Here is a 17,232-nt window from a genome sequence, read left to right on the forward strand (position 1 = left end):
CATGCATTCATAAAAACAAATAAAATGGACCTTGAACAGATGAAAAGATGTTTAAATGCACTCAAAATAAAAAGGCCATAAATTAAAACTACACTGAAATACCATTTCTCACTTATTAGACTAGCAAAAATTGAAAAAGCAATGCAGCTTTTATAAGGAAGCTACAGAGAAATAGGTACTAATATATTACTGGAGAGAATGTAAATTGGTACAACTCTTATAGAGGGGAATTTAGCAATATCAAACAAAACCATATATGTTTATATTTTGACTCAGCAGTCCTATTAATTTGCTCTGATGTAATACCGCTAATACAAAAATACATATGCACAAGGTAATTCACAACAGCCTTCTTTGAGAGACTGCAAAATATTGAAAACTACTTAAATATCCATAAATAAGAAAATGACTAAATCAAGTATGCAATACTATGCGGCTGTAAAAAGAACAAGAAAAATCTCTGAATTGGTATGCAATGATTTCCAGGAAATATAACTAAGAGAAAAAACAAAGTACAAAAGAGTATCTTTAATATGCTACCTTTTATGTAAGAAAGAAACCAAGAGAATTACACATCTCAGATCATTTGTGCAAAAGAAACCCAAGAAAAAGTAAACCAGAACATAATGAGATTGGCAATCGATAAGAGTGAGTGGAAGCAGAACAGGAGGAATAGAGAGGAAATGACACTTGTATATTTCTGTCTTTGGAAACACGTTTGCGTTCATGGTTTTGAAAACAAATTTTTTTTAACTCAAAAAGAATGAGGGTAAAGTTCTAAGAAGGGATACAGAAAGAGATGAATCAAACTATATCAAGTGAATAACCTACCTATGCTCTATGAAAAAAAAATTAAAATAAATAAAAAGCAAGAAAAAGAGAAAACTAATTCAAATACTTTCTGAACAGAATATATAGGCCACATACCTTTCGTCCCAAAGACAAAAAAAAAAGTGTAAACCAATAGTGAACCCTTAGGAGATCCAACTTTGCCCCAGGGGTATGAGTTAGCAGTGGTGAAACTACTTTGTGAATTCTAGGATTGAGTAAACAAGTAAATATATTGTGAATAATGGTAACCAGATTTTTCACTTCAGAAAAAGGAGTAACAAACAAGGTAATAGGGAAGGCTAGAGTGAACTCTGTGCTGTTGCTCTGAAATTGAAAGTATGACATCTTAGTAGAAAGAAATACAGGAAAACACACATGTGAATACACATACTTAGGCATGTGCACGCACATACGTGCTCATGCGTACGCATGCATGCACGGGCGCGCACACACACACACACACACACACACACACACACACACACATATATCTAGTTCTCTGGTTCTGTTGACTAAGAGGACCTAGACCCAGCATGAAAGGGCTTTCGCTGGCCAAATCTGAGGCCATTTGAGTATCAAAATAAATGACTAATGCATTTAATAAGAGTCAATGAGTTCATATGATATATACAAATGAAGAGGGGAGAAGGAAAAAGGTCTTCCTTCCTTATAATCCTTAGAGTAGAATCTAAATTAATTAAATAAGAAAAGAATTAGAAAATCACAATTTGTAGCCACTATTATAATAACTGATTCTAACAAGGCTCATCAATAGACGCTAAAACTGGCTGGTGAAGTTTGATGAAAAACAGGTTATTTATATATTCTAAAAGTATTTCCCTACAGAATCCTTATTAATTACGAAGAGAAAAATAATAATTCTACAGTAAAGAAACCTGGCAGACAGTACTAAATGACAGAAGTCAATGTCATCAGTAATAGGACAAGCAGACATCATGGGCCTATAGATATAATGCATTAAGAATAACACATCATGAGAGACCTCTGGAGCAGCCTGGAGACCAGCGGCAAGGGTAGGTGAAGCGGTTAACTTTCCCCTCCCTTGCATCTCGGACTGCTGGTGGCTTCCCCAGCGGGTGGAGAGATCTGCGGACACCAGACCAGAGACAGCCACCGCCAGTGAGCGGTAAGCCTGTAGCGGTCACAGCACCAGGCTCCCTACTCCTGCAGGGCACTTCCCTGTGCATAGACTCAAGCCACACGGCAGACCCATGTTGCCCCATTCTCCCCTCCCTCGACCCTATCCACGGGTGCCAAGAGAGATAATATAGCCACCTGTCAGAGGCGCCTCCAGGAAACGGGACTGTCCATTTTGGGGCCCTACAGCTGACTGAGGGGAACTCAAGACGGTGAGCTCCCTACCCACCAGCCCTCCCAGGTGCTGCTGGCACGGTGATCCCAGGAGAACGGGTCTGAGGCTGAGAGACATAGACTCAGCTTGGACTCCCAGTGGGTAAATTGTGACTGGTACTCCTCTTCCTGGTGAGGGTACAGTTTGAACTCTGGGGCCCAGAGGTCAGACCTGCAGACCAGATCCTGTGCACCCAGGTCTCGAATTGCCCAGGGCACAGAAGGGATATATGTGAACAGCCTACTGAGGTGTGTCTGCCTTCGGGGGCAGATCAACGTCGTAGAGGGCAACCCTCCTCCCAAAGGGAGGCCGTGCGCCCAGCCCAGGTGGCGTTCCTGCGCAGGGAACCTCCCGGCCAGCATCACAGCCAGGGTAGGCCTGGTGGCGTGAGGTCTGGCCAGCTGGCAGACGGCCAGGAGTAGTCATGGAGTTGGGGAGGGTGGAAAGAAGCCAGGCCTGCTCTAGACTGCAGGTCGCAGACAGCCCAACCCCATACGTAGACTTTCTGACTGAGCAGGGCCATTCCAGCCCCTCCCTGAAAACTTTTCCCGGAAGCAGAGAACAGAACTTTGACCCCTGCTATGGATTACCCAACTCAGCTCCGTCCAAACTCACTCCTAGACCAGCCCTCACTGAGGGAGAGAAAAGGACACACCTGGAAGTCCTAGGGCCCCACCCACCACCTGAGGCACTAGAGTGCATCTCTAGAGGAACAAGAGCTGGTTACAGGACACAAAAACAACAGCCAAGCCTTTTCCTCCTCCAAGCAAACGCCACCTACTGACAGGGAGGACATTCTGTACACCCTTTTCAGGGCACCTACTGACTCATCATACAGGGAGTGGTCGAATCTCACCCACAGATACCACCTATCGGCTCAGAGACTAAACAAGCCATGTGAATACCCAAACGAAAACCTAAAGGAAAGAAGAAACAACTGATTGACATGGCAAGAAATCAGTGAAGGAACTCCAGAAATATGAAGAACCAAACAGAAACCACACCTCCAAAGAGGAGCACCAGCCCCTTAGAAACAGACACCAACCAAAATCAGGCAACCAAAATGACAGAAGAGGAATTTCGAATATGGATTATCAGAAAATTCAATGACCTACAAGAACAACTCAATAACCAACACAAAAAAACCACAAAAAGCCTCCAGGACCTGGAACAAAAATTCACTAAAGAAATCAACACAATGAAGAAAAGTTTAACCGAACTCCTGGAAATGAAGAATCAATTCAGGGAACTACAAAATACAGTGGAGAGTCTCAAGAACAGGGTAGATCAAACAGAAGAACGAATCTCAGAGATTGAAGATAACACATTCCAATTAAATAAATCAGTCACAGACATAGAGCAGAGAAACAGAGAAAAGAGCAAAGCCTACAAGAGATGTGGGATTATGTGAAGAAACCTAATGTGAGGGTCACAGGGTTACCAGAAGGGGAAGAAGAAAACACTCAAGAGTTGGACAAGCTATTTGAAGATATAATAGAGGAAAATTTCCCAGGCCTTGCTCAAAATCTCGATATACAAGTTCAAGAAGCTCAGAAGACCCCTGGGAGATTCAATGCAAACAGGAAGACGTCACGACATGAAGTCATCAAACTGACCAAAATATCAACTAAAGAGGCCCATCTAAGAGCTGTAAGACAAAAGAAGCAAGTAACATACAAGGGAAAGCCAATTCGAATAACACCAGACTTCTCTACTGAGACTTTACAAGGAAGGAGAGACTGGGGCCCCATTCTCACTCTTCTGAAACAAAACAATGCCCAGCCTAGAATCTTATTCTCTGCAAAACTAAGTTTTGTATATAAAGGAGAAATCAAGACATTATCAGATAAGCAAATAGAAGCCAAAAGAAAGCTGGTATGGTGGTGCTGATTACAGATAACTTAGTTTTTTTTTTGTTTTTTTTTTTTTTTTTTATTTTTTTGAACCCTTAGAATAGACCAATGATAACTTAGTTTTTAAATCAACAAAAGTAATAAAAGAAAAAGAAGGTCACTATATAATGATGAAGGGTAGAGTTCAACAAGACGACATAACAATTCTAAATATATATGCACCCAACCTTGGTGCACCCAGATTCATAAATCAAACACTACTGGATCTAAGCAAATGGATAAACAACACCATAATACTTGGAGACTTTAACACCCCAATGACAGGACAAGACAGATCCTCCAAACAGAACATCAACAAAGAAATAATGGACTTAAACAGAACCCTAGAACAAATGGGCCTGACTGACATTTACAGGACATTCTACCCCCAAACCACTAAATATACGTTCTTCTCATCAGCTCATTGGTCATTCTCTAAGATTGACCATATCCTAGGACACAAAGCACGTCTCAAACAATTTAAAAAAATAGAAATTATACCATGTATCTTTTCAGACTACAATGGAATAAATGTAGAAATCGATCCTGACAGGAGTCCTCATTTCTATACAAAGTTGTGGAAAATAAACAACCTTCTGCTGAATGATCACTTCATAAATAAGGAAATCAAGATGGAAATCAAAAGATTCTTTGAACTAAACGACAAAGGTGACACAAGTTATCAAAACCTGTGGGACACAGCTAAAGCAGTCCTAAGAGGAAAGTTGATTTCCATAAATGCCTATATCCAAAAGTCGAAAAGATCACAAATAGACAACCTAATGAATCATCTCAAAGAGCTGGAAAAAGAAGAACAGACCAACCCCAAACTCAGCAGAAGAAGTGAAATCATTAAGATCAAATCAGAACTAAACGAAATAGACAACCAGGAAACTATACGGAAGATTAATAAAACAAAAAGTTGGTTCTTTGAAAAAATAAACAAAATTGACATGCCATTGGCTAGACTAACAAAAAGCAGAAAAGAAAAATCTCTAATAAGCTCCATCAAGAACAACAAAGGAGAAATTACAACTGATGCCACAGAGATACGAGATATAATTTATGAATACTACAAAAACCTCTATGCACACAAACTGGAAAATGTGGAGGAAATGGACAATTTCTTAGAAACACACAGCCTCCCTAGGCTCAACCAGGAAGAAATAGAATTCCTGAACAGAACAATATCAAGTACTGAAATTGAAACAGCCATAAAAAACCTTCCTAAAAAGAAAAGTCCTGGACCAGATGGTTTCACACCCAAATTTTACCACACTTACAAAGAAGAACTGGTGCCTATCCTGCAGAAATTATTCCACAACATCAAGAAGGATGGAATCCTCCCCAGCACATTTTATGAAGTGAACATAACCCTGATACCAAAACCAGGAAAGGATGCAACAAAAAGAGAAAAACTACAGACCAATATGAATATAGATGCAAAAATTTTCAACAAAATCCTAACCAATCGAATCCAGGTGCTTGTCAAGAAAATAGTCCATCACAACCAAGTGGGCTTCATCCCAGGGATGCAGGGATGGTTCAACATACACCAATCTATAAATGTAATTCACCGTATAAACAGAAGCAAAAACAAAGACCATATGATCCTCTCAACAGATGCAAAGAAAGCATCTGACAAAATTCAACACCCTTTTATGATAAGAACGCTCAACAAAATAGGAATAGATGGAGCTTACCTAAAAATGATACAAGTCATATATGACAAACCCACAGGCAATATCATACTGAATGGGAAAAAATTTAAAGCATTCCCACTTAGAACTGGAACAAGACAAGGTTGCCCACTATCTCCACTTCTGTTCAACATAGTGCTAGAAGTCCTTGCTATAGCAATCAGACAAGAGAGCAGAATTAAGGGTGTCCAAATGGGAGCAGAAGAGATCACACTCTCACTCTTTGCTGATGACATAATATTATACCTAGAAAACCCCAAGGATTCAAACAAGAGACTCCTTGATCTGATAAATGAATTTGGTAAAATCTCAGGATACAAAATCAATACACAGAAATCAGAGGCATTCATATACGCCAACAACAGTAAAAGTGAGAACCAAATCAAAGACTCAATTCCCTTCAAAATAGCAACAAAGAAAATAAAGTACCTTGGAATATATTTAACCAAAGAGGTAAAAGACCTCTACAGGGAGAACTATGAAACACTGAAGAAGGAAATAGCAGAAGACATAAACAGATGGAAGAATATACCATGCTCATGGGTCGGCAGAATCAACATTGTTAAAATGTCTATATTGCCCAAAGTGACCTACAGAGTCAAAATACCCTATCCCTATCAAAATACCATCCCTATCAAAAATACTATCATCATTTTTCACAGATATAGAAAAAATAATTTTACGCTTTGTATGGAGCCAGAGAAGACCCCGTATAGCAAAAGCAATCCTAGGCAATAAAAACAAAATAGGAGGTATCAACTTACTAGACTTCAAACTATACTACAAGGCTATTGTCATTAAAACAGCTTGGGACTGGCACAAGAACAGGTACATTGACCAGTGGAACAGAACAGAGAACCCAGATATAAAACCATCCTCATACAGCCAACTAATCTTCAACAAAGCAGACAAAAACATACACTGGTAGAACTGCTTGCCAGAAAGGAAAAAAAAAAAAAAAAAAAAAAACATACACTGGGGAAAACAATCCTTATTAAACAAATGGTAATGGGAAAACTGGATAGCCACATGTAGAAGACTGAAACAGGACCCACACCTTTCACCTCTCACAAAAATCAACTCACGTTGGGTAACAGACTTGAACCTTAGGTGTGAAACTATTAGAATTCTAGAGGAAAATGTTGGAAATACTCATCTAGACATTGGCCTAGGCAAAGAATTTATGAAGAAGACCCCAAAGGCAACCACAACAGCAACAAAAATAAACAAATGGGACCTGATCAAATTAAAAAGCTTCTGCACAGCCAAAGAAACTGTCAAGAGAGCAAACAGACAACCCACAGAATGGGAGAAAAGTTTTGCAAGCTACACATCTGATAAAGGGCTGATAACTAGAATCTATTTTGAACTCAGGAAAATCAGCAAGAAAAAAATCAAACAACCCTATCAAAAAATGGGCAAAGGACATGAACAGAAACTTCTCAAAAGAAGACAGAATAATGGCCAACAAACATGTGAAAAAATGTTCAACATCTCTAATCATCAGGGAATTACAAATCAAAACCACAATGAGATATCACTTAACTCCAGAGAGAACGACTTTTATCAAAAAGTCCCCAAACAACAAATGGCATGGATGTGGAGAGATAGGAACACTCCTACACTGCTGGTAGGACTGCAAACTAGTTCAACCTCTGTGGAAAGTAATATGGAGATACCTCAAAGCGATACAAGTAGATCTACCATTTGATCCAGCAATTCCACTACTGGGCATGTACCCAAAAGGTCAAAAGTCACTTTATGAAAAAGACACCTGCACTCGAATGTTTATAACAGCACAATTCACAATTGCAAAGCTATGGAAACAATCCAAGTGCCCATCAATTCATGAGTGGATTAATAAAATGTGGTGTATGTATATCATGGAATACTACTCAGCTTTAAGAAACAATGGTGATATAGCACCTATTGTATATTCCTGGATAGAGCTGGAACCCATTCTACTAAGTAAAGTATCTCAAGAATGGAAAAACAAGCACCACATGTACTCACCAGCAAATTGATATTAACAGATCAACACCTAAGTGGGCATATAGGAGTAATATTTATCTGGTGTCGGGAGGGGGGAGGAGGGGACAAGTATATACAACCACAATGAGTAAGATGTGCAACGTTTAGGGGATGGACACGCTTGAAGCTCTTACTTGAGGGGGGATGGGGACATGGGCAGTATATGTAACCTTAACACTTGAACCCCCATAATACACTAAAAAAAAAAAGAAAGAAAGAAAGAAAAAAGAATGATACATCATTTCTATTTCTATGGTATTACTGTGAAAAATGAATGTTCTCAATCTAATTATGAGGAAACATTAGACAAATCCAAATAACTGTTCAAAAATATGAATGTCATGAAAGGCAACAACTTAGGAACTGTTCCTGGTATAGAAGACTACAGAGATATGACAACTAAATACATGACCAGAATTTTCTACTGTTGTAATGGACATTATTGGAGCAACTGGAGATACTTTCATAAGGTCTGTATATTATATAACAGTATTGTACAAATGTTAATTTCCTTATTTTTATTGACTATCCTGTGGTTATGTAAACATGTGTTATTGAATTTCGGAAATACATACCGCATAATTTAGGGACAAAGGGGCATTACACTTAAAAATTGTATTCAAACATTTCAGGAAATAAAATATGTGAATATAGGAAGAAAGAAAATAATAAAGTCTGATAAATTTTAATATTAGAGAAATCTTCATGAAAGGTTTAAAGGAATTATTCATAATAGATGGCAATTTAAGTCTGAAATTATATCAAATTGAAAAGTAGCAAGAATTAAATGATTTATGTATATAAAAGTAATTTTTAAACTAAAAATGTTACATGAGCACTTCAGTAATTTCAAACAGATCATTAGACAAATCTATCTTTATTAAATTAACTGGTGACATACCCACACAACTCTAGTATGGGGTAAGCTACAAGTTTCAAGTGTCTGTTATTCTTAAACCATGGTCCTTGACTCTGTACACTTTCCTCATTAAAACATGAAAAAAGGGCCAGGCACATCAGTAAGGTGCCTATAGTCAAAGCAACTAGGAAAGCTAAGGAAGGAGAATAGCTTGAGCTCAGGAGTTCTGGGCTGTAGCGTGTAACAGCACTAAGTTCAGCATCAGTATGGAGACCTTCCTGGAACTGGGGACCAAAAGGTTGCCTAAAGAGTAGTGAACTGGGTCAGGTTGGAAACTCCCATGCTGATTAGTAGTGGTATCACGTATATGAATAGCCACTGCACTCCAGCCTGAGCAACACAGCAAGACCCTCATCTCTTAAAAAAAAAAAAGAAAAAAAATTAGAAGAAGAAAAAGAAAAGGAAAATACGAAAAAGATCATGATAAAACATTACACCTGCTATTTTGTTACCTTAACATACCTGAAGAATGGATCGTGGCTATCTTCCCCTGTGGATACGTACACATAACAAGCACAGTATCCAATACACAATTTCCTGGTGGCCAAGGTTCAGTGCTTTCTTGCCTTATTATTTTATTTGCCTGACTCAAACCCTTTTATTTTTGACCAGGTGATTTGCTCCTCTCTGTAACGCATGACTTACAAAAAACATTCAAGTATCAGTGAGGACAATCACAGGTAATTATTGCATTCTACCCTTTCCCACCCAATATGAACACTTTGCTATTACTTAAATGTTTGTTTTTAGATTTCTACAGTTCATTTACATAGGCATATATTTTTATTCTTTAATGACAGTGGTTTTGACATATTCTTTGTTTAGAAACTTTCTTAAAATAGAATAATAATTTAAAGTGTGATGAATCAGAAGGAAGGTAGAACTGCTAAATAAAACTAACAGCTGGTTCCTTGAAAAGATGACTAAAGTAAAGCTATATAGCAAGTTTGAACGGAATAATAAAAAAGTATCAATAAATATAATACATACAAAAAAATCAAAATCTTAAATAAGAATAAAAACCAAGAGTAAATACAATTTATTTGAAAGCAAAACTGATCATCACATTTATATAATTTATTACATTTAGGTCAAAGAAAAACAACATAAAACATATATGAAAATCAGTTATCTAATCCTAATAAAAACTGTTAATCTAGGAACAGAAAATAAAACAAAATCACACTACTTCACCAATAATACCTTACACTCGGGTTTTTAGGTAAGCTAAAAACTGTCAGAGTGGACACATAATAATTTTTAGGAAAGCAACACAGTAAATGTCCCTACTAAACGGCATCAGCACATTAAATGCTTCTAGAAGATACCCCAGGATCAAAAACAAATGGTGGAGGCACTGTTTACTGGTTAAAACAAAACTTATTTACATGAAGGAAGACTTCTTCCTCAGACCTTTCAGAAAAGAGAAAAGAGAGGAGAGATTTTACTTTCCAAAAATTTAAAAACACTGCAGTATAAACAGTCCATTAAATTTAAAAATAAGACAAAGAAGAATTAGAACTGCTACCATTATTTAAACATTATTCTGGGGGCCCAGATCAACTAAATAATTTTAAAAAAGAAAGGAAAAAAATGCAAACTCTTCACTTGCAATTGATATAGTTGTTCATAAAATCAAAGGCAATGAACCATAATAAGAGTTTGTTAATAATCATAACAATAAACTAGAATATAAAAGATTAACAAAAATTTATAACTTTCATTAAATATTAGCGAAACAAACAGAAAACATAATTTTTTAAAATTCCATTCACAACAGCAACAAAAAAATTACTAAACATCTCCAGATGAACTGAAAAATTTAAGACCTACATAATAAAACTACAAAGCTTTATATTAAAAACTTGATTAAATGGGGAGAACTACCACATGGGAAGTGGTAGTTCTGGATGGGAAGGCTGACTACTGTAAAACTATACATTCTTCCCCCAAATAATCTGCAAATTTTACCAAATTTCAACCAAAATTCAAAGTTTTTGTTTTATTGGGGTTGAAAGAGAAACATCACAGGATGGTATTTGATACACTGATTTACAAGAAAAAAACAAGACAGGGACAGGCAAAATGTGCTATTGGTTCTCATCATTAAATGTTTTATGTAAGTGCCAAAATGGACAAATCAGTGGAAAAGAAACAGCCAGAAGAAAATCCAATACGTATATGGTAATCCACTATATGATTTTTTACATGGCATTTGTCCATCAGAGGGAAAAGGATAAGCTTTATAAAATGATTTCTGAGACTAATGACCTCCCATATGGAGAAGTTACAGCAGTACTTCACACTACATACCAAAATATAATTCCAGAAAGACTAAAGAAATATGTGAAAATAAGTAAAATTCCTAGAGAAAAGGAGATGATTTATAAGCAAGATAGGGCAGGCCATTTCTCAGCATGATACCAAAGCCCAAATCAACATCTGACTAGCAAAAGATATCACAAGCCAAGTTAAAAAAAAAACTGGTACTATTTTTTCTCACTTTAGATAATGACATATAGTACATATTCTTGTTAAGGTAGCTTCTAAGATGGCCCTCAATGACACCTGCCTCCTGATATTCTCACTCTTGTTTAATTACCTCACCCTTCCAATATTAGGTTATAAAAAGACTGTGGCTTCTGTCTTGCCCTTGCTCATTGTTTTTCCTTTGGATCACTTGCCATGGGGGAAGCCAGTTGCCATGATATGAGAAAACTCAGTGGAAAGGCCTGTATGGCAAGGGACTAAAGTCTGCCAGCAAATACATGAGTAAGTTTGGAGGTAGATATTTCCCCTTCCAGTCAAGCCTTCAGATGAGACTGAAGCCCCAGCTGACACCATGATTTCATATAGCACTGTGAGAGATACTGGGCCAGAGGTTCCTAGCTAAACCATGCCTGAATTCCTGGCCCATTGAAGCACTGAGATAATAATTTGTTTGCTGTTTAACATCATTAAGTTTTCTGGGTAATGTATTATGCAGCAATATACAACTAATACAATTCTTAACAAATGAGTGAGAAAGACACACACCCTAAAAAGGGTAAAAAGAGTAACAGTACATGAAATAATGTTGAAATTAAAATTATTTTTCACCTACAGAATCGAAAACTGTAAAACTATTCCCAATATCTACAGACTATACAGGAAATAGGTATTATTCATACTTAAATAATTTGCATTTAAATTATTGAGGGGGGATACAGAGGGTATGGTTTAATACTGTGTCAGAAAGAGGTGATACTATGATAAAGTGTGAGGATTAATATCATGAGAGAAAAAGAGGCGGGAAGGGTTTAATACAGTGATGACACAATGTAGTAAGGCACTGTGAAGTCAGACTGTCTGGAGTCAAATCCTTGTACATCTACCCACTTACTAACTATGTGATGCTGGAAAAGTTAATTTAGAATCTCTTTGTACATAGGTTTCCTTATCCAAATAATAATAGTATCAACCTCATAGTACTAATGGTTAAGAACTAATGGTTAAGAACTATGTAAAACTACTCATATAAAAAATACCTATAATAAGGATTTGGTAGTAATAAGTATTTACTATCATCAACTACTAGTCCAAAGTAGTAGTTGAATGTATAGAAATTCAGGAGACAAATATAATGACAGTGGAGATGTTATCATGAAAAAATATGGAATTTCCTAGTTTATGAACAATAAAAGTTTAAGGAATTTAGAATAGTAAGATTCACATGTCTATGGAATCATCTGGGATATTTCACACAGAAGAATTCTACCTGAGTCTTTATATATGTAAATAATTTAGACAGTAGGAGAATGGGAGTAATAGAAAGGAAGCTGAATAAAGCAGAGAGGTCATAAAGAACAACATATTTCAAGGATAGTAATGTAGAAAATTTGGAAAGCTGAGTATTTAGAAAACAGGAAAGACTGTGGAAGTTTCTGAGTGCACAGGTGAACTAAGAGGTTTTATTGTCGAGGCTATAAAGTACCATAGAAGTTGTTTGTGCAAGAGGAACACACCGAAGAACAACTTTGGGATTATTCTAGTGCTAGTATGCAGAAGAGATTGGAAGGGAGAAGACCAAGGTACAGGCTTACTAGTGGTTAAGCCAAACAATGACAGGACCTGACTAGAACAGTAGTGATGAAAAAGGAAAGAAGGGATATATCAACAAAGCAGTGAGAAGGAAAAAGAAAATCAACCAAGTTTGACAATGAGTGCATATTAGGGGTCAAAGAATGGAATAGTCTGAAAACCATGAGAAGGAAAAAAGCAAATATGAAGGTCTGGGAACCAACAGGAAGGATTTCCACTGGGTCTTTAAAGTTAAGTCAGGGTCAGATAAGATGCCTTGCCAATTTGAGATTAACAATACAATATTAAGATCCAGTAGGCATTTGGAAACATGAAACTAGTATTTGGGAGAGAGGTGAGTCTTGGAAACAAAAACTAAAGAATTAAAAACAACAACAACAAAAACCTCCATACAATGCTCTAGACAGTTTAGAGCAAATAGACACTAGACTGTATGCTATTTCAGAGCTGTGATCACCTCTTGTTTATTTTTATATCCCTTAATGGTTAGCATTGGTCTTAACACATGGGAGGCTTTGAGTAAAATGTTTTAGAGGTGAGAGGAGTAGAGAAGGAAGCCAGGCTGCATAGTTTGTTAATGACAAAGCCTTGATTACAAGCCAAGTCTCCTAACTCTCTCCACTATACCACAACATAGAGATGATATTTGAGCTACTATGTATAGGATTCCCTAATGAGATGGTGTAAGAAATGAAAATAAATGACAAAAACTGAACTTTGGGACTAATGGTTTCTAGGGATGGACAGAAAAAAAACAAGAGAAAATAGCAAAGAAAAGTAACATTATGGGGGGAAAATGGATAGTGTTGCATCACGGATTAAAGGAAATTTTTCAAGAAAGGAAGCATAGTCAACCATATTAAAAGCCCCAGATACAGGCCGTGTTTCTCTGGTCCCCTACACCAACAATCTTCGGTACATTTTATCTCTACAAAACACATATCTAGAAATAATTAAAGTCTCTATAGTAGTTGAGCTGAACAAAAATTGGCATAATGGATGAAATTTGAGGCACAAAGAAGCAACTGAAAAGTAATCATTTATGGTGCATTACAATAGCAACAAAATATATAAAATACCAGAGGTCTTACCTTAAATCTTTTGTCCTGTAATACTTTCTTAATGGCAACCAGTTCTCCTGAATCACAAAGTTTGGCTTGATATACTACACCAAATGACCCATTTCCAATCACTTTAGTGTCTGTATAGCTGACTTCTTGTGGCCTGTCTGGACCCTGCCCAGGAGTTGCTACCACTGTGGTCACCTTGCTGCCATCCTTGTCTCCTAAAGGAAGAAAAGGATTCTTTTTAAATGAGAACTGTAAAGAATTTAATTAAGAAAACTGCCAAAGTATACAAAGTAAACTATATTCTAGTATAGTTTCTAATATATATATATATCTAGTATAGTACTACAAATTACTTTTAAATGTTCAACTCAGTTTATCACATAGGATTATTTCAGTTATTTGCTTTAATTGTAAGTAATTTTTTAATCTAATCTGAGCTCTAAATTATCATGCCCCACCCCACCCCCCAAAAAATCTATGTTAATCTTAACTACAAATTCTCAGGTTAACTACAAACCCTACCATAAGTTATTTTCTTCCTCATTTGTAAAACCTTTCTTTACTTTAGCAGTCCTAAAGACAGAATCATAGTCTTCTAAACTTAAACTCTAAATGAAGAGATCCAAAAAGGTTAGGACCAGAAAGATTAAAATCCAAGATACTGAACATATTCTTATAATCCAGTTGTCCCAAAGAAGATAAAAAGCTGAAGTGATCTCAAATACAGTCTGACTCTTCCCTAGATTATCCATGTCAAAAGCACTAACACCAAGAAAAGATTTCAAGAACTTTGAATTAATAATTTCACTGAAATAGCTGCTTGCAAAATCTCACAAATCTAATTCACAAAACAAAGGATTATTATTTTAATTAACATAAATTAATAGATTTTAAGAATGGCTGCTGTACTCAACAATTTTAATTGAAAAAACTGGGGTACAACCAAAAATTATGTTTTTCTACTGTATAACCATATTTTAATAAAGAAAACAAAAGCCACAGCTTTACTTGCTCTGGTAAGAGAACTGAAGCAACATAAGCATTTGTGATGACTTTCCCTACTTGCCTCCTCAGGTTGTACTTCTAGAAACACCTTCAGAGTTCGGGGGTTCAAAAACCAGCTATGAAAGCTATCCACCACAACCCTGAGATTTCATCTCTTCATTCCTGCTACTAAGCTTGGGAATATCTATCTCAGCACAGTGATCTGCAAGTAGGAAAAAGTAAAAATCAGATAATTCTGCTAAAAAAATGAAAAGCAAAGTAGAAAGATAAAACAGGTAGATACTACAGATATTATAACTGAGAATGTTTTTTTTCTTTTTCTTTTTACACAGTAACTGAGATTGTTGAGGCCTCTTTTTGAACTCAGATTTGATGTTGACAAGGACTGATTCTTTCATCCTCTTGTACGTGCAGGGAAAAAGTACTATCTTAGCAGGAATTAAAAGATTTAATTACTTATTCTCTCTAAAGCACAGAAACTGCTGAGAACTCTTACAGACTATACTCTCTACTAATATGTCTAAGTATACTAGGACTATGGCTCTCAGGCTTTCTACAGACTTCAAGTATCCTAGAATTTTTATTCAGAATCATCAAGTTCTTCGGGCTGCTGTGCCAGAGATATGAAATAGTAGGGCTGAAAAGAATGGCAGGGTAATACCAGGGATGACTTGGCATGAACATTAGCAACTCCATGCAGCAGTCAGCAGCTCGTATGCCAAGGAAAAGACGTCATCATTTGGCATTGTAATTAGCCAACTTAGCAAGAAGATAACAACTGTATAAAATTTCACCATTTACAAAGAACTTTCCCATTCATTGTTTCATCTGCTTTAATACCTATAATAAGTGTAGGGATATTATATCTACTATGCAAACAAAGAAAGCAAAACTAAGAGAGATTAATTTACAAAGCTTTAAGTAACAGAACTCCTCACATGCCTCATGCCACCTCTGCTATATTTTACAACTTTCCTACTATCACTCAAAGACTAACTTCAAAAGCTTTTTCCTACCACCCTCAAAAAAAGAAGATTTTATGATAATATAATGTAAAAAGATCAGCTCCAGAGTAAGTATGAGAATAAATGAACAATCTTTTACAGTTTTCAGGCCTCAACTATGTACTCCGTAATAGCAAGAGTTATTTCCAGAGATACTTTGGCAACATTCGGTTCTCAAATTTATCTTTGCGAAAGCATATGAAAAATTAAATTGTATGGAAATTGATTCTGTAACATTCAAACAATTTTAATATTTGCTACTAGGGACTGGATTCTTTTGGACCACAGAAATAGAGCAAGCACTACTTCAAGGAGACCAAAATTCTCAAGAAAAACTAGAAATCATAACAAATCTGCCTCTGTCTTGCAGGTGCAACAGCAGAGTTAGCTCAGCTCCAGGCCCTCTCTTTGGTCACAGGACTCCTGGGATCCTTTATTACAATTAGAATCTAATCACATGGTATGAATTTCCTACATAATTAGAACACAGAATTAAATCTCCTACTTTTTCCCACAATAGATAAATCTTAAATATATAAACCACAACAGACTCCTCATGAAGCAATGGAAAGATGTTATGCAGTAGAACAACCACTTTCTACTGAAGGCTGTTAAATACAATTTTTACAAAAGTAATTTTAGACGTATCCCAAAATGACACTAGTTCTCAATCTCTCAAACATAGGGTTATGCCTGTAAGCAACATCATACAGAGATACTGTCTGAAGTCTTCTCAAGTTACTCCTCAGATCAATCCACCCTGAGATGAACAAATGTAAGTAACACTATGACATGGACCACATCCAAAGTATGGAGTGAGCATCCTAAAACCCAAAGGCCACTTCAAGGATGTTTAAATATTTAGGAGGTCTCTGGCACTGATACTCTAACTTTGCAAGAATGAAAAATCTCAAAGTTAAACATAACTTTGTTCATTTAACAAAGCCATTTAATTTGATGTTTCTTTTCTTAAAGAGAAAATTTCTTATAATCCAGAGCTGAAAAAGCAATAACTGAAACATTTTATAAACTGAGGGTCTTTTAGAGAATATTAATAAACTATACTATGATACAAACTGAACAAAGTTCTGCCACAATCCAAGAAATACTCTGGTAATCTTCCTGCGGGAAACTGAGTGTGCAATGACTGCCTCTATAAAATCTTCCTTCACCCCCAGAATAAAGTCTCTGTCTAGAAATAACAAAGTTAAAAGTCTGCCAACAAAATCCCAGAGAAACCAGCATGCCACCCATGACTACACAGAAGATACGAAGCATTTCCATGATATTTTCTACCTATTAATAACAATAGTATTAGTAGGAAAAAC

The 17,232-nt window shown here is 36.4% G+C and overlaps 1 protein-coding gene across 2 annotated transcripts in view; it reads right to left on the reverse strand.

Moving 5' to 3' along the window:
• GSK3B (glycogen synthase kinase 3 beta) overlaps positions 1-17,232 on the reverse strand; it is a 204,110-nt gene that overhangs the window by 125,918 nt on the left and 60,960 nt on the right. For both annotated transcript variants that reach the window (XM_012780574.2, XM_012780573.2), the window contains exon 2: positions 13,917-14,110. In XM_012780574.2, coding sequence (XP_012636028.1) covers positions 13,917-14,110 — 194 coding nt within the window. The remainder of the gene's footprint in view (positions 1-13,916; positions 14,111-17,232) is intronic.

The sequence above is a fragment of the Microcebus murinus genome, chromosome 1, assembly GCF_040939455.1.
Source record: "Microcebus murinus isolate Inina chromosome 1, M.murinus_Inina_mat1.0, whole genome shotgun sequence".
In the NCBI taxonomy this organism is placed as follows: Eukaryota; Metazoa; Chordata; class Mammalia; order Primates; family Cheirogaleidae; genus Microcebus; species Microcebus murinus.